At 46.5% G+C, this 26,821-nt stretch overlaps 2 protein-coding genes across 2 annotated transcripts in view; one reads left to right on the top strand and one right to left on the bottom strand.

Moving 5' to 3' along the window:
- Shc4 (SHC adaptor protein 4) overlaps nucleotides 1-26,821 on the bottom strand; it is a 94,382-nt gene that overhangs the window by 17,563 nt on the left and 49,998 nt on the right. Inside the window, exons 5-10 of the mRNA XM_013154740.3 lie at nucleotides 20,991-21,044; nucleotides 16,916-16,967; nucleotides 7,974-8,097; nucleotides 6,212-6,383; nucleotides 4,496-4,556; nucleotides 2,169-2,351 (exon numbers count right to left, since the gene is read on the bottom strand). Coding sequence (XP_013010194.1) covers nucleotides 2,169-2,351; nucleotides 4,496-4,556; nucleotides 6,212-6,383; nucleotides 7,974-8,097; nucleotides 16,916-16,967; nucleotides 20,991-21,044 — 646 coding nt within the window. The remainder of the gene's footprint in view (nucleotides 1-2,168; nucleotides 2,352-4,495; nucleotides 4,557-6,211; nucleotides 6,384-7,973; nucleotides 8,098-16,915; nucleotides 16,968-20,990; nucleotides 21,045-26,821) is intronic.
- Nucleotides 24,101-25,829, top strand: Eid1 (EP300 interacting inhibitor of differentiation 1). The gene has a single exon (XM_005008699.3). The coding sequence runs from the start codon at nucleotides 24,192-24,194 to the stop codon at nucleotides 24,771-24,773; it is 582 nt and encodes a 193-aa protein (XP_005008756.2). The 5' UTR covers nucleotides 24,101-24,191; the 3' UTR covers nucleotides 24,774-25,829.

The following is a 26,821-nucleotide window of genomic DNA, read 5'->3' on the forward strand; positions in this document are numbered from 1 at the left end:
ATGCTTCTGGAGTTGGCTTTTTGGGGGCAGGTGTAAGGGAGTGAGGCTACCCTTCGCCTCCAGGGGGCAGCAAGGAGCCCAGAGGGACCACAGTACATTAACTCCTAAAAGGGCCCGAAGAGCAGGAGAGCACAGAGGCCTCAGCTGTGGGATGAATGCATGAAATGTGCTTCACCAAAGCCGGGAGAGGGAGAACGGGTGGAAGAAGGGAGCCGGAGTCGGGGGGCGGGGGGGAGGCAAGGAACACTGAGGTTGCAACGCTGGATGTGGCAGAAATACTTTACACCTAATCAACAGGAATTTTGCATGGATTAACCTTGCCTTTCCCTGTTAGTAAATTCTCTGTGACAAAAGGCAGTTTCTACACTTGAGTTATAAAGCTTTTTAATACTGAAGACCTGGTTATAAAAAGGCTGAAGTTGTGAGTGGAAGACACCTCAGATCAATCCGGGTTTTTCCCCTGCGCTGCTCTCTGGGAGCCCAGGAAACGGAAGGGGCTCCTATCGAGGCGGAGCTCTTACAGTTACTTCTACAACCACCCCTACATTTTCACGCAGAGGACACTTCACACTGGACACTCTTGAGAGGGCCTCCTGCAGAAATGCAAATTCACTCCCTGTCCCATCATCCCCCTTACAAGATGCCCTGGGTGGTGGACACAGAGACGCACAGATCACCCTCCAGAGGAGGACCAGTGGCCCCAAACATAGACGTCAACCTCCAGCCAACAAGCCATTCGGGGTCTGCCTCAGCAGCCCAAGAACTGATCCTCCCTGGAGTCCACAGATTTGTGGCACTGCAGAGCTCCCAGAGGGAGAGAACCTAGACACCAACAGGTGCTCTGCAGGGCTGGCCCAGGCTTCTGCATGCAGCCCCTATGGTCCCACCTCCCACTTCCTCTACTGCTTCCTGAGATGGACCCTCATGCAGCCTGCATCCCAGGCCACATCTCAGGGTCCACTTCTAGGGAAGCTGGTGGTCACTTGGCTGACGAGATAGGCTCTCCCACTCTAGTGAGTCGGGGCAGGGTGCTGGAGCCCAGGCCTGACACCATCTCCAGTTAGATTTCCTCCCCCCATGGCAGCCATGCTGGCTGGACAGTTGCCCTTGGCAGTCTGGAGAAACTTCCTGGGCTGGCGAAAGGCTTTTCTCTGGGACTGGCTTCCTGACTCTGCAACAAACCAAATTTGACAAGAAACCAATCTCTGCACCAGTGCAACAAGCTTCGATATTTTATGAAAAGCAGTTTTTGTTTTTATTTTTCAGTTGATTGTAGGCTTTCGGTTTCTTTTGCTTTTATTTATATTTATGCTCATGTTTATGTGTTTGCCCCAAAGCAATCTGGCAGGAGGGTGATGCTTGTCTTGCTGCATGTCGCCCACTGCACAGGCTGAAGGAGGAGGTGTCTTAGTTTGGTGCCATATGGACGACTTATCAAAGGGTTTCAAAATGAACAAAATTAGCGCCATCACTAAACAGAATAGAAATGGTGGTCATTGTGCCTGAAGCACACAGATTCAAAATTACCCTCGGCTTTGACAACCCTCCCTCCCTCCAGCAGAACACAGGACAGGAACCAAAAATGAGAGTAAATTCAAAGTATTTGAGGGAAATAGTCATAATCAGTGTGATAAAACCTTGAAACCCAAAATATCTCCATGAATTTGTGCTGTTATTAACTATAATGAGATAAAGAATCCTTTTACCTCCAGAAACCTGAAGCCAAGGAAATAATCGTTAAAGTGAGAGAAAGTCTAACAAGTTAAATACTGACACCCACAAAGGGATGTTCAAGTCCTAATCCCTGCGATTTAGGAATGTGACCTAAGTGACAAAAGTCTTCCCAGATATCACGAAATTAAGGACCTTGAGATGAGATAAGCCTGCCTATACCAGGTGACTGCTGTCCTAAAGGAGAACGTGGAGGGGCCCTGAGACCAGACACTTGGGAGGAGGGGGATATGAAGACCCATGTGGAGACCCAGGGGACCAATGCCTCTCCCTGGGAACTGCCGCAGCTACCAGAAGCCGGAAGCACTGTCCACCTCCAGAAGGACCCAATGCCACCGATCCCTGCTTTGGAACTTCTGGTTTGGTAACTGGGAGAGAACTGAGTTCTGTGGTGGAAGACACCCAGGAACCATCCTGGATGAGGAGGAGGTACTCACTTCCGTGGTGCCACGAGCTCTCAGGGGGCCGGGCTGTGCCCTGGCTGCGGGCTGAGCCAAGCGTGCTCTGCAGTGCCTGCGTGTTAATGTAGCAGGGGTCATCACAGAGTTCCAGGCGGCAGGACGACAGCTTCATGAGGGCAGCGTCTCGCTGGGCCTGGGCCCCTGGCTCGTGGGCATCACCTGCAGGGGTCGGCAGTGAGTAGTTCATTATAGTCTCGCTTTGTGGACAGCACGTCATGTTTGAGAGTGGACAGGAAGCTGGAAGTCATGCTCACCACCAGCAAGGACCGAACAGGACCCCTAAAGTCAAGGTAAGCAAGGCACCGGGCTTTGAGGCAGAACCCCACTCCTTGGGTTTTCTCTCCCTTCTCTGCTCCATCCTTCGGGGACCAACTGCTTCCAAAGCGGGCAGGAGCCTAGCGGCAGATCCAGAGGTGAGGAACCACTCATCCCAGCCCAGAGCTGGGGAACCCGGGGACCAGGAAAGTGCATCTGTCACACTAGGCTTGAAGATTAACTGTTCAACCCCTTTCCAAAAAAGCATCACTTAATTCAAGCTTCTCCCTGTGAATTAAGATCATTAAAAATAAATGAACAAATAGCATGCACTTCTCAGGAGCAGGAAGTCTGGCTTCTGTTGGTTCCGGCCTTGTCTCTTGCCAAGCTCAGCAGAGCACTGATGGCTGGTGTTTAAGTGTTTTTACTCAGTGGAAGGATTCTACCCTGAGTTGCCTCCTCTCCTAACCTCTGCTCTGTCCTATTCTACGCTCCGGGGCGGGGGTGTGCTTTAAATTGTACATCTGACCCTATTTCTCAGTGGCCTTTCCACGGCTTCCTGCCCCCAAAGGCCCAGCTCTCTCCCTCCTCCTCTCAGGAATGCAGCCAGGGGCCTCTGCTTTCCTGGCAGTTTACACTTAACCTTGGATATCCACGCTAAGAGACCCGGGCCACTTGTTTCCCTGAGGATTTGTTCAAGATTAACCCTGTGTCCAGGCTGTGCGTCCCATGCACAGGACTGTGGTCTGCTCCGTCACCAGGGCTGCCAGGTGTGTGAACCCAAGAACCTGGCATCACAATCTCCCCAGTCCCTGGAGGTTCGATCTCTGCACCTCACTCTACTTCCAGACAGACAGCTCCTTCCTGGGATGCCTGGGCTCGAACACTGATATTTCCAGCTCCGAGTGCTGCAGGACACCAAGAGGCCGCCCCCCACGCAGCGCCACCCCGCTGCCTTGCTGCAAGCTGCATTGGTCCTTTCTCTGCTTAGGTCTCCAAGCGCCTCTGACCTGGTCCGGGGAGGACAGGCCTCACCGGATGTCACGCCACGGTGAGCGGCGCCATGATTCTTGCACATCACAGAGTGGGAACCCAAGAGTGCCAAGCAGTCTGGAGACCACCAGCTGGAGGCTGCCTCCCATCAGGCTGCCTCTCAGTGGAGTGGCTCCTTCCTGTCCAGGGTGTGTGGCCATGTACAGGGAGGGGCTCGACAGGACGCCACATTATTTGGGTGTTTGGTGGCATGTTAGAGAAATCCTTTTCTAAGTGATTGGCTTTCACAAACGGAAGGAGGCTGAGCTACACATCAATGTTTTGCTTTTCGTTCGAGCTCTGCTTTTGCTGCAACATCACAACTGAGGTTCAAATGGATCTTTAAACCCCAGGTCTATTATATTGCTTTATTTATTTATTTGAGTTTTTTGAGACAGGGTCTCATTATGCAGTTCAGGCTGACCTTGAACTCACTGTGCAGCCCAGATTGGCCTCAACTCACAGCGATCCTCCTACCTCAGCTTCCCGAGTACTGGGATTGCAGGCATGTACCACCATGCCTGGCATGGTTTTTTAAAAAGACAGACATTCTCCATGTTCCTCCCCAAGGTGTGAACAGCCACACCCAGGCCTGACTAGGGCACAGGCTGACTCTGCAGGCCTGATCCAAGGCGTCTGCCCTGCTCATCATGACCCAGAACTTGCTGCCCCCTGCCTCCCTGGGAGGGGATGAGCTGCCCTCTCAGCCTTTTCCCAGCTGCAGTGACTCAGACTGCCAGGCCCAGGGTCACTCTTGGCCATGCCCTGGCTGATGACCGCACGTGACCCCATATAGCAAGGCAGGGGACACCAGTGTGGGGAAGAGCCCTGAGTCTCTGCTGTGCCTCAGTAACACCCCCATGACCTGAGCCTATGGGAAAGCCCACAGCGGAAGGAGTCTGGGTTTCATCCCCTGCACCTCTAGCTTTCCCAGGTGTCCAAGAGCCGGGGTCACACACATTCACAGCCCCAAAAAGACAGGGGAGGGTGACAGACGGGGACAGCGCTGCACCTACCTGCTGCCCTACTCTGCTCCAGACAGTTCTCGTACACACTGCTGCACTTGGAGCTCCCAGGCTGCAAGGAAAGCAAAAGGTGAGGCAATCACGAGGACAGGATACATTCAAGACGCTGAGAGAACACTGAATTCCCAGCGGGGTGGAGAAGACAGCTTCGCTCTCCTGTCGGCACAAGAAACTCAAACGCCACAGCACGGGGAGAGGGCTCCAGGCTTCCAGTCCTGCTTTGGGGCTGCAGAGGTGGCTGGACCGGGTGTGGGTTACAAGGACAGCCCCTGTCCTCCTTTCTCAGGGTTCTGCTTCTGCTTGGGAAGCCATAGTAGGGGCACACAGGGTCAGCCAGACAGTGATTTTCAGGACATTTTTATCAGCACTGCAGGGCTAGAGGGACGAGCATGATGCCGGAAATGGCATTCAGAATCTTCAGGTCTTGTAAGGACTGGAACTTGGAAAGGCATAGCAGAAATGGAAACATTTCAGTAAACTCCCATGATATGGTCATGGTGAACTCATAGGTCTCGAAGGCTGAGTTAATCAGAAGCCCCCAAATGGAGCCTGGGTTAGCAAAAGCCTGGCTGTGCCACATCTCCTGATGGTACCAGGAAACCATCAGGAGAGGAACGGGGTCTGGGGTCCGGGAGAGAAGGCTGAGCTCAGCCTTGCTGTACATAAGCGGCTGCCAGCCCGAGGGCCAGACCCAGGCTGCAGCGGCAGAGGCAGGGGTGTGGGTGCAGCAGGGACGAGACGGGTCCAGGCAGAGCACTGGGGCGGGTGTGGGTTATCAGGGAGGAGGTGGAGGAGCAGATGAGGATATAAAAAGAAAAGGCTGTGAAAATATTTCACAGCTTCCTGTAAGATGGATTGACAGATGACAAACGGCAACATATGTGATAGGGAAATAGAATAAAATGTTACTTTAGAATCTAGAGGGGGAGAATGTGAGGGTTTGTTGCAAAATTCAACTGTTCTGCACCTGTGAAAACATTCATGAAATGTTGGAGGAAGAGAGAGAGAGCACAAAAGAGAGAAAAAGAAGAAAAAAGGAAGAGGGGTAGAGTAAAAGAAAAAAGAGCAATAACTAGAGATTTGGGGAGACAGTGACAAGATGAAAATGCTTTGCCTGCTGACAGACGAGATCTCAGTTTAAAAAGGCAGCCAACGGATGTCAAATGGTGCAATGTGGGCTTTTCAAGCAGGGAAAGATTTAGCAACCCAACAACTGCTAGCCACAGTGAAAGCAATTTCTATCGAGCTGTCAAGCAGAGTGCAGATCCCAAAAGTATAGGGCAAAAAAATAGTACAGCGTAGCCATGAAAGCAAAGACCCAGGCTCCTGAAGTCTGTGAGTGAAAGGAACAGGAGGGGAGGCAGGCACGGTAATCGGGGCCGCAGGGGTCCACGATGATGTGCAGTCAACAGAGGGTGAGTCCCGGGCAGAAGTGAAGGGACATCAGAGGACACAGAGGTGGTGGGAGGGGAAGACAGCAGGCAGAAGGTGGGGCTGGGAAGTGGGGGGCCAAGGGGAAGGTATGGGGTCACCCTCCTCGGTCCAGGAAGGTGAGCTCTGAGTCGTCCACTGGCAGACTCTGGCCAGGCTGCACCCTCTGGCCACGCATGTAAGGTGGCTGCAGGTGGGGCATCCACAAGCCCAGCCTTTGGAGATGGGGGTGAGGGGGATCCCACTGCCGCTTCCCAACAGCAGGACCTTACTTACTAAATAGCACAGCTTTTCACAGCGAATGGGGCAGTAGGCCATCCGCTCTGGGGATTGCACTCTGACTCGGACATCAGACACCCCGCCGGCAGGTGGCTGCTTGCCTGGGACCTCATTGTAATATTCGTGATCTTCTCCCTCCGGAGTGTGGCCGTCGATCTGCACCTCCTCACTGCGAGGAGAAAGAGAATCCCTGAGAGACAGGCAGGGTTCAGGTGCCTCTAAGGGATCGGTAGTGATTGGATCACCCTGGAAAACCCTGCATTCGCGTATTAGGTTCACAGCTGAGCTCAAGTGACAGCAAACATCTGGGCGGAAGTAGCCATGGCATGGTTTAGATTTATGGAGGCAGAGGAGAGTAGGGCCACAGAGCTGTCCTCTGTGGCGCCCCAGTGACAACGACGATGATGATGGAGATGACAAATTCCCTGAATGCAAGGAGTTCTTGTCACATGATCATAAAAAAGCAAAATCTTCCTGGGCATCTCTTCAGTGGTCACATTTAGGAAATGTTTTACCCAAAGAAAACTGACACATTGTGCTTTGAGTAGGGGTCCTGGCCCAGTTTATTAAACTGAGAGAGAGTGGTGACCAGCTACCTGCTCTGCCTACTGCCAGATGTGGGGAGATTTTCATAAACACACAATGGGTTTGAAAATTGAAACAGGGTTTAAAAAAAATAAATGAACCTTTCTTCCAAATTAAAGAGTAATACATGTTTCTCATAAAAAGAATAAATCGAAGCATTTTGGAATAAGCTTACGTGTTCTGTTGGGCTCATGACAAAAAAACACAAAGATGGTACCAAGGGGCAGGTGTCCTGGGGGAACCTCCGCATGACCAATGCAAGTAGCTCCCTCCCCCTTCCTACCGAGACCACCTCCTGAGGGAGGTCTCAGGGCCACACAAGAGGACTACTTAGGGAAACAGGGTCTGGCCTCCAACTTACAGCGATTCTACTGCCTCAACCTCACACGTGCGGGGATAGTAGGTGTGCGTCCCCACGCCTGGCTGGAAAATGCATTTCAAGGCACCCAGGAGTTTCATTGCTCCGGGGTGAACTGTGCAAGCTGCAGGCCTCGCTGGAGCCCAGTGGTGGGGATGAGCAGCCAGCAGGGGCCCCTTTCATTGTGGACTTTCTGTGCTTAGACCCCTGAGTGGCTAGGTCACCCTGCTCGCCAAGCCCCCAGGTCTACCCAACACCAGTGAGTGGCAGGGGTTTCCACCAGGGACATTCGAGTCTTCTGACTTTGCTCTGTGTTTTTGGTTTAGCTTTTTTGCTTTTACTGATACACAAAACAAGTGTGGTTGAAGCCAATCTGAGATGTTTCTTACATTTGGTGCCTCAATCTGGGTCAACACCAGAGACACAGGGATGATCTCAGCTCACTTTTGGTGTCCCCTTTAATCCTGTTAGGAAGCAAGAGGCACTGCCTGGGCAAACATGGATGGAAGGCTGAGGCAAGGCGACTGCAAGTTTGAGGCCTGCCTGGATGACTCCGTCAAAATAAAAAAGGGCTGGGGATTCAGCTCAGTGTGAAGGCCCGGAGTTCAATCCCCAGTACCACATGTGCACATACATGCACAGACACACACACATGGAATGGAAGAAAAATAGTACATGTCACTATTGTTTTGAATTGAAGCTGTACCTATTAGGTAAAAAAAAAATTGCTCATTACATCGGTCTATTTTAAAACATAGTAATTTAAAGATACATATAGAAATCGCAAGTCAAGTAATTATCAAACGCTTGACTGACCTTTCACAAGACACATTCAGAGACGGATTTGTCAAGTACTGTCTGAATCGAAGTTCGAACGCCTGCCCGATGGTACCGATGACATCCTGGGCTGTCCCACTGTGACACTCCAGTATGTGGCACGCTGTGAGAGATGCACAAAGAATGCCACACAGTGTCAGCAAGAGAAGCCTGTGCCAAGTCACAGCGCTTCCAAATCTGACTAAAGGAAGCAAGTTGATGAACTCTGCTGAGTTTTGAAATGATATAAAGATGACCTCATTTTGCACGTGAACCAACGAGAAAAACACATTCCTAACTGGCACCTAAATACCTCCAAACACAAATGTCGGTCTTCAGGCAAAGTCCATTTTCTGCAAACGTGGCCTGGCTGATGGCGAATTAATAGCTACGTGGTCCCTCTGGAATTCCACGCAGGAGACCTGAGGGCCGAGGTCTGACGGGCAGATGGCTTGAGGTCTCATCTTTGCAATGTACATTGCACAAGACTGAAGCAAGAGAACTTTCCAAGCCTGTGCGCGGAATGAAGAACGAGGGACTGGTGAAGAAAGGGATTTGGGGATACACCTTCCTCTTGCCCCATATTGACCGCCAGTGATAAGTATGGTGTCCCCAGCTTTGAAATCCCACTAAAGCACCATCTCCAGTATCCATTTGGTGAAGATGCTTAAGTTTTCATTACATTCTTCTCTGAGAAGCAGCTATTAGAAAGAAGCTACTTTTCATAGATAAAATAAACAGATGGTAGGGGCAGCCAACAGAATCTCATAATCACATGAGGTGGACAGTCTGCTGCTATGTAAAAAGAAGAGCTTGTGTTTCATCTCTCCTCTCGTAACATCGCTCTTAAGTTTATAGGGGATGGTGTACACTGAGGGCCTTGTAATCAAAAGGTTTAACTGACTGAAATTTCATGACCTTAGAAAGAGTCCTAAAAATGACATAAAGATAGAGGCAAAAAGTCATAGAAGAAAAGTTTTTGAAAGAACCCTTATGCAGCCGAAGAATTGAGGGGTGGGGAAAAGCTTGGTAATGGTTCTTTAGAAATAAGAATTGCTGTGAAACTTTTTCAGCTGTACTTTCAGAAGAGTGAAGAGAAAGCAGATGATGAGCTTAAAGGAGTGCAGAGGAAATTAAATACCAGGGAAAGCATCTTGGATCTTGTCACTTCAAAACAAACAGTGGAACAGATTACTAAAAAGGAAATCCAAGGGAAGGCAAGCTTGCTGCCTTTCAGGGATGGTTTAACGTTGTTACCATGGAAGCATGATTTTATGCTTTGCATTGTCTTAGGCAGGATATTGTATTTATTTAAGGAAAGGACGATCTATTTGCAACTGATAGAATTTGTGGAGCTGGTCAAGAGGATGTTGTAGTGGAACCTGTAATCATGTTTCTTTTTTTTTTTTTTTTTTTTTTTTTTTTTTGGTCTTTTTCAGTTTTTATCGGTACCAGGGATCGAACTCACGACCGCCTGCTTGCAAGGCAGGTGCTTATGCCGCTGAGCTAAATCCCCAGCCCCCCTGTAATCATGTTTCACAGGCTTATGTTACAGTCATCTCAAAGGGTCTCAGATATTCTTATTTCAGAAGTAAGACAACCTTTTTAAAAAAGATTTATGTCTCAATACTTTTCAAAGGGATGAGCACTTGTATCTTGAAACAGACTTAGAGCTAATTCTAGTTTTGAAAATCTAATTAAGAATACTGCAAATATACATCCTTCTGGCAAAAAAAAATTTTTTTTGGTCCTATCTTTAGACTGTCATTTTATATTTTCCCTATATTTTTTGCTATAGTAGCTTTTCATAGTGACAAACCTACCTACAGTACTTTTAAAATATGTGTTAAATTAATATGTTTCCCTGAGTCACATCAGTATTTCTGTTTTAAAAAAATTGCCTTCTTATAGCCACTGAGTGACAAATGATTGTTTTGAGTCATTTATGGAAATAGAGTCTTTCCTTCAGGTGTGGCTTCATACTGAGACCTGCAAAAGCTGCGTGGAAATGTACCCTCTAACTGAAGCAGGAGAAGTCCTGTTAGCTTATCCAGAGAGGTTATTCACTTGGATCTCTTTGTCATCTCACATACTAGTTGCCCAATTAAAAATCAAATCAAAGCCAGAAATCCTACCAAAACAGACACAATCCAGGTGATTTCATTTTTTCTTAGGGTTAAGAAGATGTTGAGACATCAAGATGTGGGAGACCTTGAGTGAGAGAGGCAGGAGATCCAAACGTGAAGGAAAAAGTAAGAAAAAGCAAACTTCACTTCTACTGCAAGAGATAGGAGAATGTGGATGTTCAAAAGAACTCCATGCAAAGATCCAGAGCTGAGTTCAAGCTGCAACAGCGTCACCCTCTGTGTGGCCCCGGGGAGACACTCCACAGCCAAGATGACACATGGGTTACCGGTGAGGCCCCTTTGCTTTATGGAGACCCCAGACTTTTTCCATCTCAGCAGCTGCGATCCTCTGAGAAACAGGATGAGACACGTGGCCCCCAGGATGCATGGATCAACAAAACATGCCCTCCATCCTCTGTCACTTCTGTCACACTTCCAAATGTTCCAGGCACTCAGCTTCTCTGATTCTGATTCTGATTCTCTGACTCTGGTCCTGCCTATCTGAAGGCTGATTCTACCGGCACAGTTTTCCGTTTCGCTTTGCACACCTCTGTTACTGACACATCGCTTTGCGAGAAGACTGAACAGAAAGAACACAGGAAAAAAAGCAGTGGTGCCTATGTCCCCCTGTGAAAGAGGGGACACTGGACAGACAGTTGTCCCGGGACAGATTTCCCTGTTTCCTCACCTGCAGGGAAGACTTGGACTTGAACGGTGCCTTAGATGCCACTCGCAGCCACGCTGATCTGTGAAAATGGTCTTTGGTAGGGCGAAAGACCTCACAAAATCACACACAAGGCGTGAGTGAAAAACGAATGACTACTTAGAGCTTTCCCAATTAATTACAGTAAAAGGTGCATTGCCATGAGTCCTCCTCAAAACCCTGCTCCTCCCTGTGGACGCACTCCGGCCATCACCCTCGCCACGGTCTGGGCTCCTCTTTCGTGAGGGCTCTCTAGTTGCGCTGCCCTGGCTGCCTCGCCACCTGAACGGATTCCAATGTTCTCCTCTCTTGGGTATTCCAACTTCAAGGAGGAGCCGGAAGTCACACGGTGCCAGCCTGGTGATTGAGGGGAAGAACGCACCCGGACACTTTTAGGAGCCTGTCTTTCCGTGGATGGGCCTCTCCACAGTCACCAGGCTGTCTCATCACACCTTAAAAGTCACTCATGGAAGATGACTCCAGCAGTGCTTCAGAGAGTGGCTGAAGTGACGGGGTGTATCCGGCCAAGGGCGAGTACTGCGTGGGGGCGCTTCATGGCCATGTGTCCATTAAAACTTTAAGAATTTAAACATAAACCACGCATTCTGATCACTCTGTACAGTAAGTCACTTCCCAGTATCTCTAAGAACTCAGGAATTCCTGATCTCCAGCTGAAAAGAAGAAAAGTATCTAACAAGTCCCAAGTACCCCACGAAAACCACATGATTTCAGTGACCCGGTCACTTTGCCAAGGGGGTGTAAGCTTTGCCCTCCCTGACTATCTGGGTGCATTTTACCCTTGGAGCTGCCTCTGGGACCAGCTGTTACCTGAAGCAGTGTTTAAGAGAACCCTTGATTCAGTCTGTCTGTTTCATTTTCCTTTGGGCTCCTAGCTGGGTGTTCATGGATGAGAGGATGAGAATTATTCTTAGAGGTAATGGTCCTTGTTGCGAGTTTCATTTGTTTCCAAAAGGCCAATTTTTGGTTCTTATTATTAGAACTGAATTCAAATGGTCAGCTTCTCAGGTCAGCCAGCAGATGGCACTGAGGTACTGAACCGAGGCATCCACGCTGTAGACGGAGCAGAGGCAGAGTGGTGGCCGGAGAACCACAGTTACCTGTCCCTGGTTTGTAACCCTAAACATCAGTACTGATGGATGGCTCCTTAAACCAGTCTTCGGGGTTTTTAAAGCTTTCTTGGGAGACTCAGAACCATGGCTTTCTATATCTAGATAGCTCGGGGAAGCTGGGGCCTCTTTCTAGACTAAACTGAGAGAAAATATTAAAACCTGCCTCGCACCTGAAGAAGCGAGGCAGTCGTGTATTTCTTCATGTGCAGGGGAAGGTGGTGATGGTCACTGAGCAAACCCAAACATTCTTACTCAGACTTGCCTTTCCTACCCTAGAAGCCTTCGGGGCTAGGCTCCGAGCCATGAAGGAAGAAAGTGACAGCTGCTTTGCTTGGAAGGCATTAATGCAACAAAGGAGTCCAGCAGACGAGGGACAGGGGGACATCCAGGGTCATGGCACGCAGACACTCCACCCAGCTCCCCTTGGCGTTGGCCTCCTCCCCTCTGCTGGTGCACGAGCGTCAGCCTCCTAGGGTGAGCCGGTCTGTTGACCAGGGTCTGTGCTCCCTTCCCAGGGCGTGACTGTCCTATGCCCTGCCTCTTTCATCGGGCCTCCTTCAATTTTCTCTCTCCCTGGGATCCTGCTCCTTCTCTTTCCTTTCCCTCAAGACCTCCCCAAGGCTGTGTAACATCACCTTCTGGGCGTCATCATTTTTACTCAAGAATTCAGAACATTTTTTTCCTTAAATAGAATAATTATTCATTGCAAGACTTTTAGAAAATAAAAAGGCATTAAAGAGCAAAAAGTGACATGAAATCTCATTGTCCACAGACAACTACTGTTAACAATTTGGCGTGTGTTTTTCTATTCGTGTATCTATACCCAGCTATCATGCAAAATTATCCTACAGTCCTACTATATATGTATTGTTCCATGTCCTGCTTTTTGTACTTTAATAGGGTTGTAAACATTTTCTTCTCGACTAGCACTTATTTTTCTAAACTAGTCTTACTATGCTGAAGAGTAATACAACTATAGGTTCTCTTACACGATTTTCTTGTTATGGATATGGAATTAATTCTACTTGTCTTATTAGATGAACAAGTGACAATCTGTATTGTTTAATCTTTGTGTGTACTCTAATGCTGCCTCAGAAGAGAGATTGCCAGTTTAAAAAGTGTTTACATTTTTTTGTGTACCAGGAATTGAAGTCAGCACCTTGCACCTGCCAGACAGGTGCTGTACCACTGAGCTAAATCCCCGCCCTATGCTTACATTTTAAAGACTTTGATGCAAATTGTTAGCTTGCTCTGTGAAATCTCTTAATCTATGTTCTAATCAGCAGTGTTCAAAAAGTACTACTCGGGGCTGGGGGTTTAGCTCAGCGGCGTAAGCACCTGCCTTGCAAGCAGGCAGTCGTGAGTTCTATCCCTGGTACCGATAAAAACGAAAAAGACCAAAAAAAAAAAAAAAAGTACTACTCTAAACCACATCTCACCATTTTTTAATGTTTGGAACCTGTCCTTCTTACTTTTCTTTTTCTTTTTTTTTTTTTTTTTTTTTTTTGTACCAGTACCAGCACTGAACTTGTAATGTTTGGAATCTGGAGATAAAATATGATGTCTGATTATAACCTGTGTGTCCTGATTGCTGGTAAGGCTAAGCCTTTGATTTTTCTAGTTTCTCAGGCCCTTAGAAAGTCTTTCTGTAAAGCATCCACTCATTGGCCGGTGACATCCGGTCTGTAACGAAGGAATCCTATCGCTCTCCACCTCGAAGGCTTGCTGTGAGGATGACTGAGTACATGTGGCTGGGTGCTTCTCACAAGGCCCAGGATATGGCTCATGCATGACAACTGGCAGCTGTTTTCTCTTTGTCCTTTCTATCACATTCTTGTTTTTTCCTACTGTTAAGAATCTCTGCGTCTTCACTGGCAACACACTCCACAGTCACGAAGAACAGTTCTGCTAACAGCAGTAACAGACGCTGTCCACTGCGTATTTCCTATGAAGGTATCTGCTGTCTGTTCCCAAGCCAATTTTCATTTCTCTTCAGATAAGATCTTGCTAAATCACTGAGTCATCCGGACTGGGCTTGAACCTGTGATCCTTCTATCTCAGCCTCCAGAGTGAGGGGATGATGGATGTGTGCCACCTCTATCTGGCTTGATTCCACTTCCTCACCTGTCCTCAGGTCTAAGTAGCCATCAAACACCATCAGTCCCCAAACGTGGCTCACACGGTCTCTTCCTCCTCCAAGGCCATTTAGAACATTCCCACCTTGGCCCAGCACAAGGTTCTCTGGGTTGAACTCTGTTATTCCAGATTGCTTTTCAGACACAGGTGCCAGAAAGATGATCATAGTACAATATTCGTAGGATGACAGAAGCTACAATCAATTTCATAAGCTTCAAAATCATCGGTGGTGCCCGTTGCCCTGCTGGCTGGCCTGCGACGCCCTCCATACCCCTCTGGCTGCCTACGCCTGTTCTTTTCTTCTTCTGCAGTCCCAGCTCTACATGCACACTCACACCATGCACGCTCACACCATGCACGCTCACACCATGCACGCATGGGCTGGGGCTCTCTCTCCCCAGCCTCTATCCATCCTTTCCACAGATCCTGACTGAGAGTCTATCTCGTCCAACCTGCTGTTCATTTGTTCCCTCTCCTTCTCCATGGATGTCTTATCGGCTGGATTTACCTCTTTCATTAAATAATGTGTGTGGTGGCAGAATTATTTCTCTCCCATAAGGACCAGCTCAACCTTGCATGTTAGGATGGGATCATTAATTATCTGTGGCCTCAGAAGCCTCCTTGCAGGGCTTAGGAGTCCAGGGGCTCAGCCGGTGGGCGGGGGGATTTAACACCAGTGGACCGTGCAGGCAGGGGGCATGCTGAGAACACAGCAGCTTTGCACAGGGATTCCTAAAACAAAATGAATGGGTGGTAACAAAAGCACCAGAAAAAGAGGGATGCATGATGGGGAGAAAACTGACTTTAAAATCCAAGAAAATTATCCTACAGATCTAATTGTCTATCTCGTCAGAGAGACCCGTTTTCTTAAAGCAAGGGAGAAGAAACAAAGGAGGAAAGAAAATGATGCTTTCCGTATGTCAGCTCGGTTATTCAGCCCAGCAGTACTGGGACTGCCAGGGTGTCCTCACTCCTGTTTACAGGACAAAGAAGTCGAGGTTGGCAGATGGAAGTGATCAGCTGGATGGTGACAGTGAGCAGTGAGGTGGTGCAGAAATTATTATTCCAACCCAGGTTTTCTGTCTCCAGCATGGACAGTGTTTCCTCTTGCCTCTTTCGCTCAAGTGAGGAGGGAGATTTGCAAACACATGGGTCCTTCCCAAGCAGCCAGTTTTGATCTCTAACCCTGCCTCGCCACTGTGAACCTGAGGGCAGTGAGATGTCCCGAGATGTTCAGTGATGATGCCAGGGTCGCCCCTATCTAGACTTCCTGGTGCATTTTTTTCTTCTTTCCACTGCATCCTTCGCCATTCTGAGGGTTTCTCAAACCCAGCAAGTCCAGTGGGACCCTGAGAAGCCGCTCTCTGCTGCAATGTGCCCGGCACTGTCCCAGTTGCTCCTGTGCTGGTTCCTGTCCCTCCCGCTACTCCCTGACCACTGCCCACTCTTTGTTACTCAGCGTAGAGTGACCTGGCTGTGGTGCAGACTCTGGCGGTGGTTTTGATCTGCCTGTTCCTTTCCGCCTACCAGGTCCACATGCTCTGAAAGCTCTGCTTTGTAAACAGCTCTCTCCACCCATCCGCTGGCAGGATCAGTCCCTACTTACTGCTCCTTCCTGTCTGCCCTCTGGATGCCCTTCAGACCCACTTGCCTCCTGTTCATACATTCTGCACTTCAGTGCACTCTAGTCCTTTGCTTCTCAGTGTCCCTGTGTGCTTCCAGCTCTGTGACTTTGGCTCTTTCAACATCACGTCCCAGGCCACGTCCACATAATAAATGTTTGGGGGCAAACTCCATCCCTGAGGTGATAGAGGTTACCAACTAACAGGGCCAGTTAAGGAGGAGAACTGGCCCGTGTTCTGCTCCCTGAGACCAGCCTGAATGTTCCAGAGCTGCAGATGAGAAGCAATACTAACCAAGTCTGTCCAGAGAGACCCAACCATCTGAAAAACTTCAGGCAGTGACTAGGAACACGGCTGGGCAGGGGTGTCTTAAACAACCTTGCCAAGTCCCAGGATGAGGGCTGTAAGCAGTAATTCCATTCAATAAAACAAAACCGCTTCTGTGCACCACCTTGGTGCTAGGCATTGAGATGAGTGCTCGGGAAACAACGGTAAGAGAAATAGGTTATGTTTGGGGCTGGGTTGAGATTTTAGCCCAGTAGAAAAGGTGCACCAATCATATCAGCACACAAAATGAGCAGGAGGGCGAACATGTAAAACAATAGAATGTGAGGTTCACAAGAGGAGAAGTAAGCGTTGTGATGCAGCAGGGTGGGGCAGGCTAATGGAGACAGGAGATACAAAGGGTCGTCAGAGGAAGAGACACTTACAGGGAGATCCGGCAGACAGAAGCTGAACACTCAAAAGTGACATTTAGGGCCCTTGAACATCAAGTATGCAGATTCAACACACATGTGCATGGACGTGTGTGCGTGTGCACATGCACACACACACACACACACACACACACACACACACGAGGCCATCCCACACAGATAACCTCACTGGGTTGGGCCTGATGTGCAATTCATTTGTCCGCTGGAGACATGGCTGCCACCCTGGCTCTTATGAGCACCCTCTCTTGCAAGCACACAAAGACATGAGCCTTTTAGATGACAATTTGGTCCCTCAAATGGCCAGGATTTAAATCCCACCTCTACATTTTCTTCTACTTTGCTGAGCTGGCAGAGCTATTTATTTCTAAGTGACATTTACACAGCGTTTTTAGAATCCATTCTAGCACTCTAGTGACACTTCATGACTCTGTATTAAAAATAAATGCTTAGTATATTTTAAAGTTGGCATACCACAGCTCTTAAGAAATTCTAGAAGCTGTTTTCCGTACCTCGTTGATTAACTGGATCTTTAGCTACGTAGGCAACATAGTCTGTAGTATCCTATTTAAAAAAAAAAAAAAGGGAAAAGGATTGCATTTAAAATGAATGAACTGTACTGGAATATATTTAGAACATGATCCTGAAGCAAGGACTTAACTATGAGTATTTCTGCTTAAAGAGAAAAGCTCTGAGGAAGAGCACAGTTGATACTACGCAGTTTAACAATGGTAGCTTTCATATTCTCTGCCCTGTGGGGAAATAAACTTTAACATTAACAGTGCAGAAGCAGGGCCGGGGAGACAGCTCAGAGGTAGCTCACTTGCCCGGGTGTGGGGGTACCTGGTTTCAATCCACAGCACGTGGCACCTCAGTTCACAGACCTGATTCTTGGACAAGAAATCAAATCAAGCTCAATGGTTAGGTTCAGTGTTGACCTGACTGGGAAGTTTTACTTGGTATTTGTCCACTATGGTTTGCAACTTGGAATCGCACAGAGAACTGAGTTGGTGAACCGAGGTATCACTGTACCACACGAAAAACTGGAGGGGGCGCTGGGATGTAGCTCAGTGGTACACTGTGTATCTAGAATGTCGGAAATTGAAGTATTGGGGATTACACAGTCACCAAGCAGCCTTAAGTTAGGATGCGCCGTGATGACGTTTACTGTCCAAACAGACACCATGTAGAAAGTAAGCCGAATACGGGAATTGGTGGGCTCCAAGGTTGTTCACTTGCATGTCTGTGTGCAGCACCAGGTAACTTAAGGAATAATAAGGCAAAACACAATGCATTTATTTGATCAATATAGAGAAAAAATCGTTGTTTTTTTTTTTTTTTTTTTTTTTAAAAGAGGACTCATGAAAAACAAGCAGTTCAAAAAGAGATCTGCTGTGGCCTTGTTAAACAAACAGAACCTGGTTGGTAATTCCAGCTTTTACTGAAAACAGTAAGTTGATGAATTGTAAGGTTTTAATAATTCAAGATACTTTTTGTTATCTCAGTTCTCAAAAAAAAAAAAAAAAAAACACAACAAAGCAAAACAAAAAAAAACACGCCACTTTTAGATTGGAAAGAGGACTCTAGAGAGGGAAGACGCCATCAACAGGCAGGGAACAGAAGCCTGGCCCTGTAAGGCCCTCAGGAGCTCCGCTTAATAACCCGAGGGGAATTGCACAGGAAGCCGGAGCTTTCTGATTACACTGGTCTCAGGTTTTCTTTAAAAATAATGCACACCTGAGTAAATTTCTTATACAAAAAGGAACTTGGGAATTTTCTCAATAAATAAGGATGAGTTTATGAGCTTAGAAGCGAGGAGGCCACAACTGCTGCTGACTTGTGGACTCTTAAGAATGGTGCAGGCGGCCTGAGGACAGTAATTGGGTGCTGGGCAGGAAAGCGGCTGAGGGCCCTCTTTGGAGCTCGGTGTCCTAGTCCTTAAAGCAGTCACCACCACCCTACCAGCTTTACAATTCTGCGGCTGGGAGAAATAGCAGATGGAAAGAGTTTATGATGTACTTAATATTCGACGTGCTTGCAAATTTTGCGTTTTTGAACTAGAGAAGTAGTCAGAGTGACACAAGCCTTCCCAGGCTGTCTTCCAGGCCAACAGAAGGAAAACAAACTGTTAATGAGCAGAGAGTAAAGGTGCAGGTGAGCAGAGGCCACAGGTAAGGAGCTACCCTGAGCACCTAGGCAAGTGGGAGGCCATCTGGGCCGCAGGACCGTGACTAACTCAGCCTCCTGCCTGAGCCATGCCCCGGTATCTGTGAGGCTGTAAACAACCTCAGGGCGGCTCCTAAGTGAACATGGAGGCCTGCTGGTGACAGTCACCTTTGTGACTATGGGCCCGGCCTTGCACAAACACTGCACACACATGGTCTTGCTCCCGCAGACGGGGACAGTGAACGTCAGAGAGGTGCAATAAGTGAGGTGGACCTGAGCCCAGCACCGGGCAGTATGCAGATCTGTCTCCCCACCAGAGGTAAGACTTCACAGCGAGCATGTGTGTGTGTGTGTGTGTGTGTGTGTGTGTGTGTGAGAGAGATAGGGGATCTGACGCCAAGGCTTGGGATGGACCCAGATTACTATTTTAATGGGAATCAGTAGGCTTTCCCTCCAGAGGTAGAGAACCCAGAGGTTCCACTCAAGCCCCGCAAATAAAAATTTTCCCACAATGGTACAGATTCCGTACCGTCTGTGTCTGGTAGCTCAAGTGTTTGGGTGAACTGCAAGAACTAAAGCACTGAAGGTTCCTGAAGAGCGGGAAGAGCATTAGGGCTCTGGAGAACGTTATCACAAACCATTCAGGACGTGCTTAGAGTAAATATTTGTGCGCAAGTTCCAAAAGGACAGCAACCCTGGAAACTGACGCAAACACCATGATTTTTCAAACTACACTTACAGAGCATTACTCTAGGTCTCTTAGAAAAGTCTGCTGAGCTCCTTCACAGATGACCGAGCTATAATGGCTCAGGAGGAGGAAAGCAATGTTGGTGTTCTTCAGCTTGCACCCCCAGACCCTCCCTGATGCCCAGCCTTGGTGTCTCCATTGAGGCTGGAGGGAAGGCTGGGTGGATCAGACCTGACCCACAATCATCATCTGTGGATTCTGGGGTTTAAAAGGAATGCTCCTCACAATTTGGTTTACTTTTATTTGGTGACATCAAGGAACTAAGATAGTCCTTGGAAAATAACTGCATTCACGGCAGAATGGTGAGGAGCGGAGAACCCTTAAGGGAAAACACAGCATCCCATATAAGCAAGCAAATAAGTAAAAACAAAGATCTGAAATCTTGTAAAGGCTTTTTTTTCTCACAGTTCAGAAAGAAATTCCACAGGCAGATTGTCCTGGGTTGACAGGTTTGAATACTCTGAGACCCTGGCAGCCAAAATGAAAACAAGTGATCTCCGAAGTGCTTTTAACACTGGTCTAATTTAAGTGGCACTTAGCTATATATTTACACACAAAAAAGACACATTAACAGGCAAGTGAAAGAATTTGTTCCAGTTTTTCAGAAGCCAGCATAGAAGCAGTGATTACCTAGGATAACTTTGGAAATTTATTTCCCTCTGGGACACAGTTATTTTTTTTTTCATTTTAAATATTTCACATATAGTTTAAAATAACTTTAAGCTTTCTAGTGCCTTAAATCAAATGCCAGATTTAAGGATTTTTTTTTCCTACCCTTCATGCATGGTTTAGGCTTCTCTGTTATGTGTCTCATCATTTATGACTTTAAATTTTACTCATCAATAATAAGTGAGAAACTGAACACAGTGGAAAGAAAAAGATCAGTTATTAAACTGGGTGTGGTAGTTCATTTCTGAAGGGTATGACGGTGAATAGTATTTTGCAGAGACAAAGATAATACATTCTGTATAAAATAAGGTCTGCACACATTCTCCATATGTCTCCTGACATTACTGACGTTCAACCATTGTGAAAGTCACACTCTGCCCTGCCCTAGACTTCCATGTGTCTACAGGTACAAGCAAATGGCCTGTAATGTCACAGGTGAGAAAAATCATCCTTCTTGTCCCTTGGTTTAGACAGACTGAGCTGGTAATGTAGCTCAGTGGGCACAGTGCCTACCAGGCAAGTGAGTTGGAATCCTGATACCAAAAACTAAAGAAATAGATTTCTTTCTTCAGCCACAGGCTCCCTAGCATGACTGCCCCTCTCTGACACAATTCCGTGGGTCCAGCACTGTAGTATGGAGTCAAGGAGTGACATCCGATCTGCAGAGCAGGCAACAGGGACCTCCACAGCATCACACAGCCTCTTGGTAGAGAGGAACCCCAAGTTCCCTCTCCGCAGCTCCTTCTAGATTAAGCAGAGGTGCCTTGGCTGACAGGGTTCGATGACAAGTTGACGCCACCAAGTCCAATTAACCAGTGGCGTCTGTGCTGAGGATTCGAGGACTGCTGCCACCAGCACACAGATGGTCTTGCTTCTGGTGACCTGGACATTCATCATCAGTAAGAAGCTTAGTGCAATACTGTTGACTCCTCTACTAATCCAAATAGTTTTACATTCAGTCCTTTTAGCTCTTACACAAAGAACTCTTAGGAATGCATACTTACAGGATCCCCGCCAGAAGCAAAGGAAATAGATTGCATATGATGACTTGCAATTATCTGAAACACAGAAAACAAATCAAACATGCACGATGCCATCAGGTAGGAGCCCTGTAGTACACAGACTAACAGTAACGGACCTACATTTGCTTACTTTGGGAACCACCCACCCACATTCTGTAATAGTCCCTTTTGTTTTCCTTTTTTCCCGGAACCTTTCATCTCATTTAAAACCTAAAGTTCAGGAGGGTTTGCAGGCCTATCTCGCTGCCCCTCCCACCTTGTAAGTTCAGCCAATCAGAAAACACCATCTGCCTGGCTACAGAAGAGCCAATGAAGAGGGTGTGAGGGAGGAACCCAGATGGATGACAGGAGAGAAGGCATTTCTTTAGGCTGCCAAGGCCTATGGGAGCCCCAAGTTTCTGGGGATCATCTTTTGCTGCAATTAAAGCCTTTCTCCCCGGAGAAAGTCAAAGCTGAGAGTTAAAAACAGAAAAAACTGTGGTGGTAACATTTGTTCCACTGCTTTAACCAAAAGATTTCCCCCTTATATATTTATTTTTCTCTTTATGTGTATTTTTAAGGGATTCACCACCAAATATTCTAAGTCACTAACATTTATATTTCTAGAAGACCAGAAAATTGAATGGAATTATGGAGCCAAGAAGATTGTCTCTTTTATGGGAGAGTCTCATTTACTTATTTGGAAACCACAGTGTAATGTGGTTTGCAGAAATTATTTTTCATACTGTTTTAATAAGGGTTAATTAACAAGCATGCACCTATTAATTAGTCTTGTTTTCATAACTTTGTGGTGGAATCTACTAAAGCTGCATACATAAGATGACTAAGTGATTCTATTCCTCCATGCATATCCAACAGAGCTCAGTATGTGCAACAAAAGACAAGATAGACGGCAATTACCCTGTTCGTAACAGCCCGAAGCAGGAAACCATCCCATTTACGATCACTGTGATATCCCAACAGTGGGGTACCACACAGCAACACCATGTTTTGTCGAGCAAAAAAAGCCAAACACAATAGGTATGTTCTGCATCGTTTTATTTATTTACATTCAAAATCTGGCAAAAACTATTTCACTGTGTTTGAAATCAGGCTAGTGGTTACTTCTGGAGCACAGGAAGAAGAGGCTTTCTGGGATGCTGCAAATTATACTTCTTGATGAGGGCAGTGGACCCAAATATGTTCATTTTGTGATAATTCAGCTATTCATACATTTATGCATTTTCTATCTTCATATTTCAGTAAAACAAAATCAATATACAAAGATGAATGTCATTCTTATATGTCAACAATAGCCAATCAGACTCTTTATGGGGAGCATTTGTTAAGAATATACCTAAGTATGAAAATAAAAACAAGGCAAACCTTTTTTAGAAAACTTCAATGAAGGATATAAATAAGACCTATAAGTGGAAAGATATATATCACCTTAAGGATGAGAAAATACTATAAAAATGTCAATTCTCTCCTCTTAATCTATAAATTCCATGTACTTCTAATAAAAATGTTACAAATACCATTCATGGAACTTTTCAAACTGATTCTAAAATTAATGTACTAACTAAATGTACAAAACTAAATGTACAAAAACTTCAATAGTAATTTTTTAAAAGAACAAGCAGACAAGATTTCCTTTATCAGATACATTAAACTAATTCTAAAATTCAGGTTTAAATGTAAGTGTAAAAAAAGATATGGCGGGGCTGGGGATTTAGCTCAGCGGCATAAGCGCCTGCCTTGCAAGCAGGCAGTCGTGAGTTCGATCCCTGGTACCGATAAAAATGAAGAAAGACCAAAAAAAAAAAAGAGCTATGACAATTTTTAAAGACAAGGTTTTCCTTATCAGATATCAAGACACACTGAAGTAGAAAAATCGGTCTTAACAAAGTGACATACAGAAAAAAACCTTAAATATGATTAAATAAAAAATAACTTTAAAACTTTCAGATGACAACACTTAAGATAAACACCACGCAGGGAGAATGTATTTGTAAAATGTGCATGGGATTATAAAGAATACTTCAAAATCAGTAACAAAACACTCATCATAAGATCAGTTAATTCACAAAAGAAATACTAATGTTAGACATACTGAAAGATAATCTTTCAAGAAACTAACGCTATGGAAAATAAGATGTCATTGATTGATATGGTTGCTAGAATTCAATAAAATCACATGCAGTGAGGGTACCTTCAAGCACCCACTACAGCTAAAACTTCTACAGTAACTTTGGAGAGCAACTGGACAATATTTATTAAGCTAAAATATGTAAAACCTACAATTCTACGTTTCCACTCCTAAGTATTCTAGAAAAATACAGAAACATGCAGATGTTCATTTATTCATGGTTCATAATAATCAAAACTGTCCTTGGTTAGGTCGAATACAGTATATTTACACAAATGAAAAACCAAAAGCAAACTCAATCTTCACACTCCCGAAGCTTTTATCTTACAGTGTGAAAGCTTCACACTCCCGAAGCATTTATCTTTCAGTTACATAAAACGCGAAGAAAGATAAACGAGACCCAAATAGTACTTTCTTCACAAGTACAGACACGTTCCATGAAAAGTCCAAAGGGAGAGGATTTAAAGAATAAACACCGAACTGATACAGTGGAAAATCAGCTGCTGGGAAAAGGAATAGGACTAAATATTTCTTTATATCTTACAAAATATGTTTAAAAATCAAGTTTTTAAGTAACCAAAAGAGCAGAACAGATCATTTCTCAAAGAGTTTATCAGTGGGAACCGTCAAGACCTAGAGATGCGCGGTGGGACCGCAGAACATCGCACCCCGCAAGGCAATGGGTGGGGGACGGAGAGGAGGGGACAGCGGAGGTGGGCGGAGCCTGGCGCGGGGCTCCTGGGTCACCATTTTCAGGTCCACAGCATGGCAAGCAACGCTATGGTGAAGCAGCGTGCACACCAAGTAATGACCCTGCCTACATCTCCAGACAACTAGCCTGCCTAAAGCAAGTAACCCACAGAGCCCGGGGCCGGTTCCTAGGGAAGCCGGAAGCAGCTCCCGCCACCGCTGAGCGCCGTGCCGGAAGCGGGGGATAGCGCGCCTGTGCGCCTTGAGTGACGCAACTGGCGTCGTTCGCGCACGCGCAAAGCCGCCCGGCCGCGCATCCCTGCTTCTGGCAAGAGCACTCCGCTAGTGGTCCAGCGGTGTCAGCCATGGCGGAGATGGCCGAGCTGTGCGAGCTGTACGAAGAGTGCAACGACCAGCAGATGGACGTGATGCCGGGCGAGGGTGACCTTCCCCAGATGGAGGTAGGCGGCGGCGGGAGCCGGGAGGCGGCCCTGAGCGCCCCCCGCAGTGGGGCCGCGCTGCTGCTGGAGGAGGAAGGCCCGATGGAGGAGGAGGAGGGCGCGCAGCCCATGGCGGCGCCGCGCGGGAGAGCAGGCCTGGCCCGCGGAGCCAGCCCCGCAGAGCAGCCGGGCCTGGGCCTGGGCCTAGGTCTGGAGGGCGAGGACGAGGCCGAGGAGCTGGATGATTGGGAGGATGACTACGACTACCCGGAGGAGGAGCCGCTGAGCGGGGCGGGCTACCGCGTCTCGGCCGCCCTGGAGGAGGCCAACAAGATGTTCTTGAGGAGCTCGCGGGCGCGGGAGGCCGCCCTGGACGGCGGCTTCCAGATGCACTATGAGAAGACCCCCTTCGATCAGCTCGCCTTCATCGAGGAGCTCTTCTCGCTGATGGTCGTCAACCGCCTGACCGAGGAACTCGGGTGCGACGAGATGATTGACAAAGAGTAGTCATCGGAAGCCCAGCCCAGAGGAGGACACGAAGATCGGAGGGGAGATCCAACATCCGCCGCCTTCGGGGTTTATTCTACATCGTTCTGTGCCAATGAAAACACTTGATCTTCACACAGAAGGGTTGGGGTTTTTGTTTTTGTTTTTGTTTTTCAGAGTAGAAGACAAGGACAGTGACTGCACAGTTGTGAGAAAGGAAAAGAAAAACGAAAGGCAAAGATCTTGGGACCGTTGACCGGTCTGCTTTCCAAGAACAGCCTGGGGCACCTATGGCTTGGACTTTGTTACCGATGTAGTTTATTTTCCTTGCGTTGGGGAAGATCGCTTTCATGTTTGTTTTGCAGTAAAGATGGTTTTGCAAGAGTAAATGACGACCAATACAAGAGCCCACTGATGGGAAATACGAAATGAAGCAAAAAGTGTGCCCACAAGATGGCTTGTTACTTGGAAGAAAGCCTACTGAGAAAACTTCAAATTCTACCCTGTGATCTATCCAAGTCGTAGTAATCAAAGACTAAATTTGCAGCATAAAATGAATCGATTATTCTTCATAATCCCAAAAGGATAAGCAAACTAAAACTATGTATCGCATGTGCTGTACCCTTAAATTTTGTGTTTCCAAGAGCATCTGAGATTGTACCTGTATCTTGATCATTTATAAATTTATGATCTTTACTTCAGGAAAATCCATTGTCATGACTATGGTATTTTTAAAAGTCAAAAAAATGTCTTTTTTAAAAGTTTCAAATTTAGATATTAAAGTGTATGTGGAAGTACAAAGAAAACAGGTTATTTCTAGTACCCTGATATACTAAGGATATTCTGTTAATGCTTGCTGTTTTTCATTTAACTTGACCTATGAAAGACTTTAGTTTGTATTGTAAGAACTGTTAGTGAAAATTGTAAAAGGAAAGCCCTATATCTAAAGACTGAACAATTAGCCTGACCAGAAATCCACCTCAATATCTGATGTTTCCCTCTGTCTCCTCCTCTAATTAAGATTGTTATTCTTTATGCACCAGCATTGAAGATAATAAAAATTTCTTGTTCTGTGTATGTTGTTTGTATCTCATACATTGTGTGCTACCTTTTATTGGAGTACAATATTGCATCCACTTTATGATTTAGACAACCAATATATATAAAAGGAATGACCCAGCTTGAAAGCCCAATTTATAGGTTAATTTCTGGAAGTTAAACAGTAAATTAAATATTGTCTTAAGAATTTACCAGCCCAGGAAAATCTGCCCTAGCAATGAGCTTGTGCTTATTTTATTGAGTTCCTGAAGCTCCTTGAACATTTTAGTTTCATCAAGCTATGCTGCAGAATATTAGCATGTCTTAGGATCACTAAGAAGTTCTGGTTGTTCCTATTCCATGGTGACAGCAAAGAACATCTCAGTAGAGCAGCACAGCAGAGCCTTGTTTTGCACTCATCCTGTCTTGGGGAAGAGATGCTATAAAACAGACTGTGACAAGGGTAATAAAAATCCGACACTAGCTTGGCTGGGAGGAGGAGGGAGAGCTGGAGCAAACAGGAAGTGAAACTGGTGCTGAACCCTCTGTCTTCCCATGTTCCACCTCTTCATTGCTCTCTCCTATCTGGTAGCTAAAGTCGATGTGGGTAGTGTACAGGGACAGTTGTGTGTCAGTGTAAATGAACAGTGCTAGGGCAAGGGATACTAAGGTCAGTGTACAATCAGCTGGCCTATTGCTTTCAACCTTCAGACAAAGATGGCAGGAAAGATAGCCTCAGGGAAAAACAAAAACCATTTTTGTTAGGGCTAGAAACTGACAAGCTGTGATTCTGTTTCTGGGATCAACTAGGAAATGAAAGACGTGATACCTGAAGGTTCATACTGCCAAGGAAGACCACTCTACGCTACTATTTTATACCCTAGGTGGCTGGTCCTGGATCTAAAAACTAGGCAATCAGTTGTGATTAAGCACTCATTTACTGAAGGTAACATTTTTTTTTAACTTTTGTCTTCTTTTTAATGTTAAAGTTGCCACAGATTGGAATCAATACCTGCTTCAAATTTGGTCTC

This window comes from Cavia porcellus, unplaced genomic scaffold (assembly GCF_034190915.1).
Source record: "Cavia porcellus strain 051 isolate PalLab524CR breed Dunkin Hartley unplaced genomic scaffold, mCavPor4.1 scaffold_1, whole genome shotgun sequence".
NCBI classification, from domain to species: domain Eukaryota; kingdom Metazoa; phylum Chordata; class Mammalia; order Rodentia; family Caviidae; genus Cavia; species Cavia porcellus.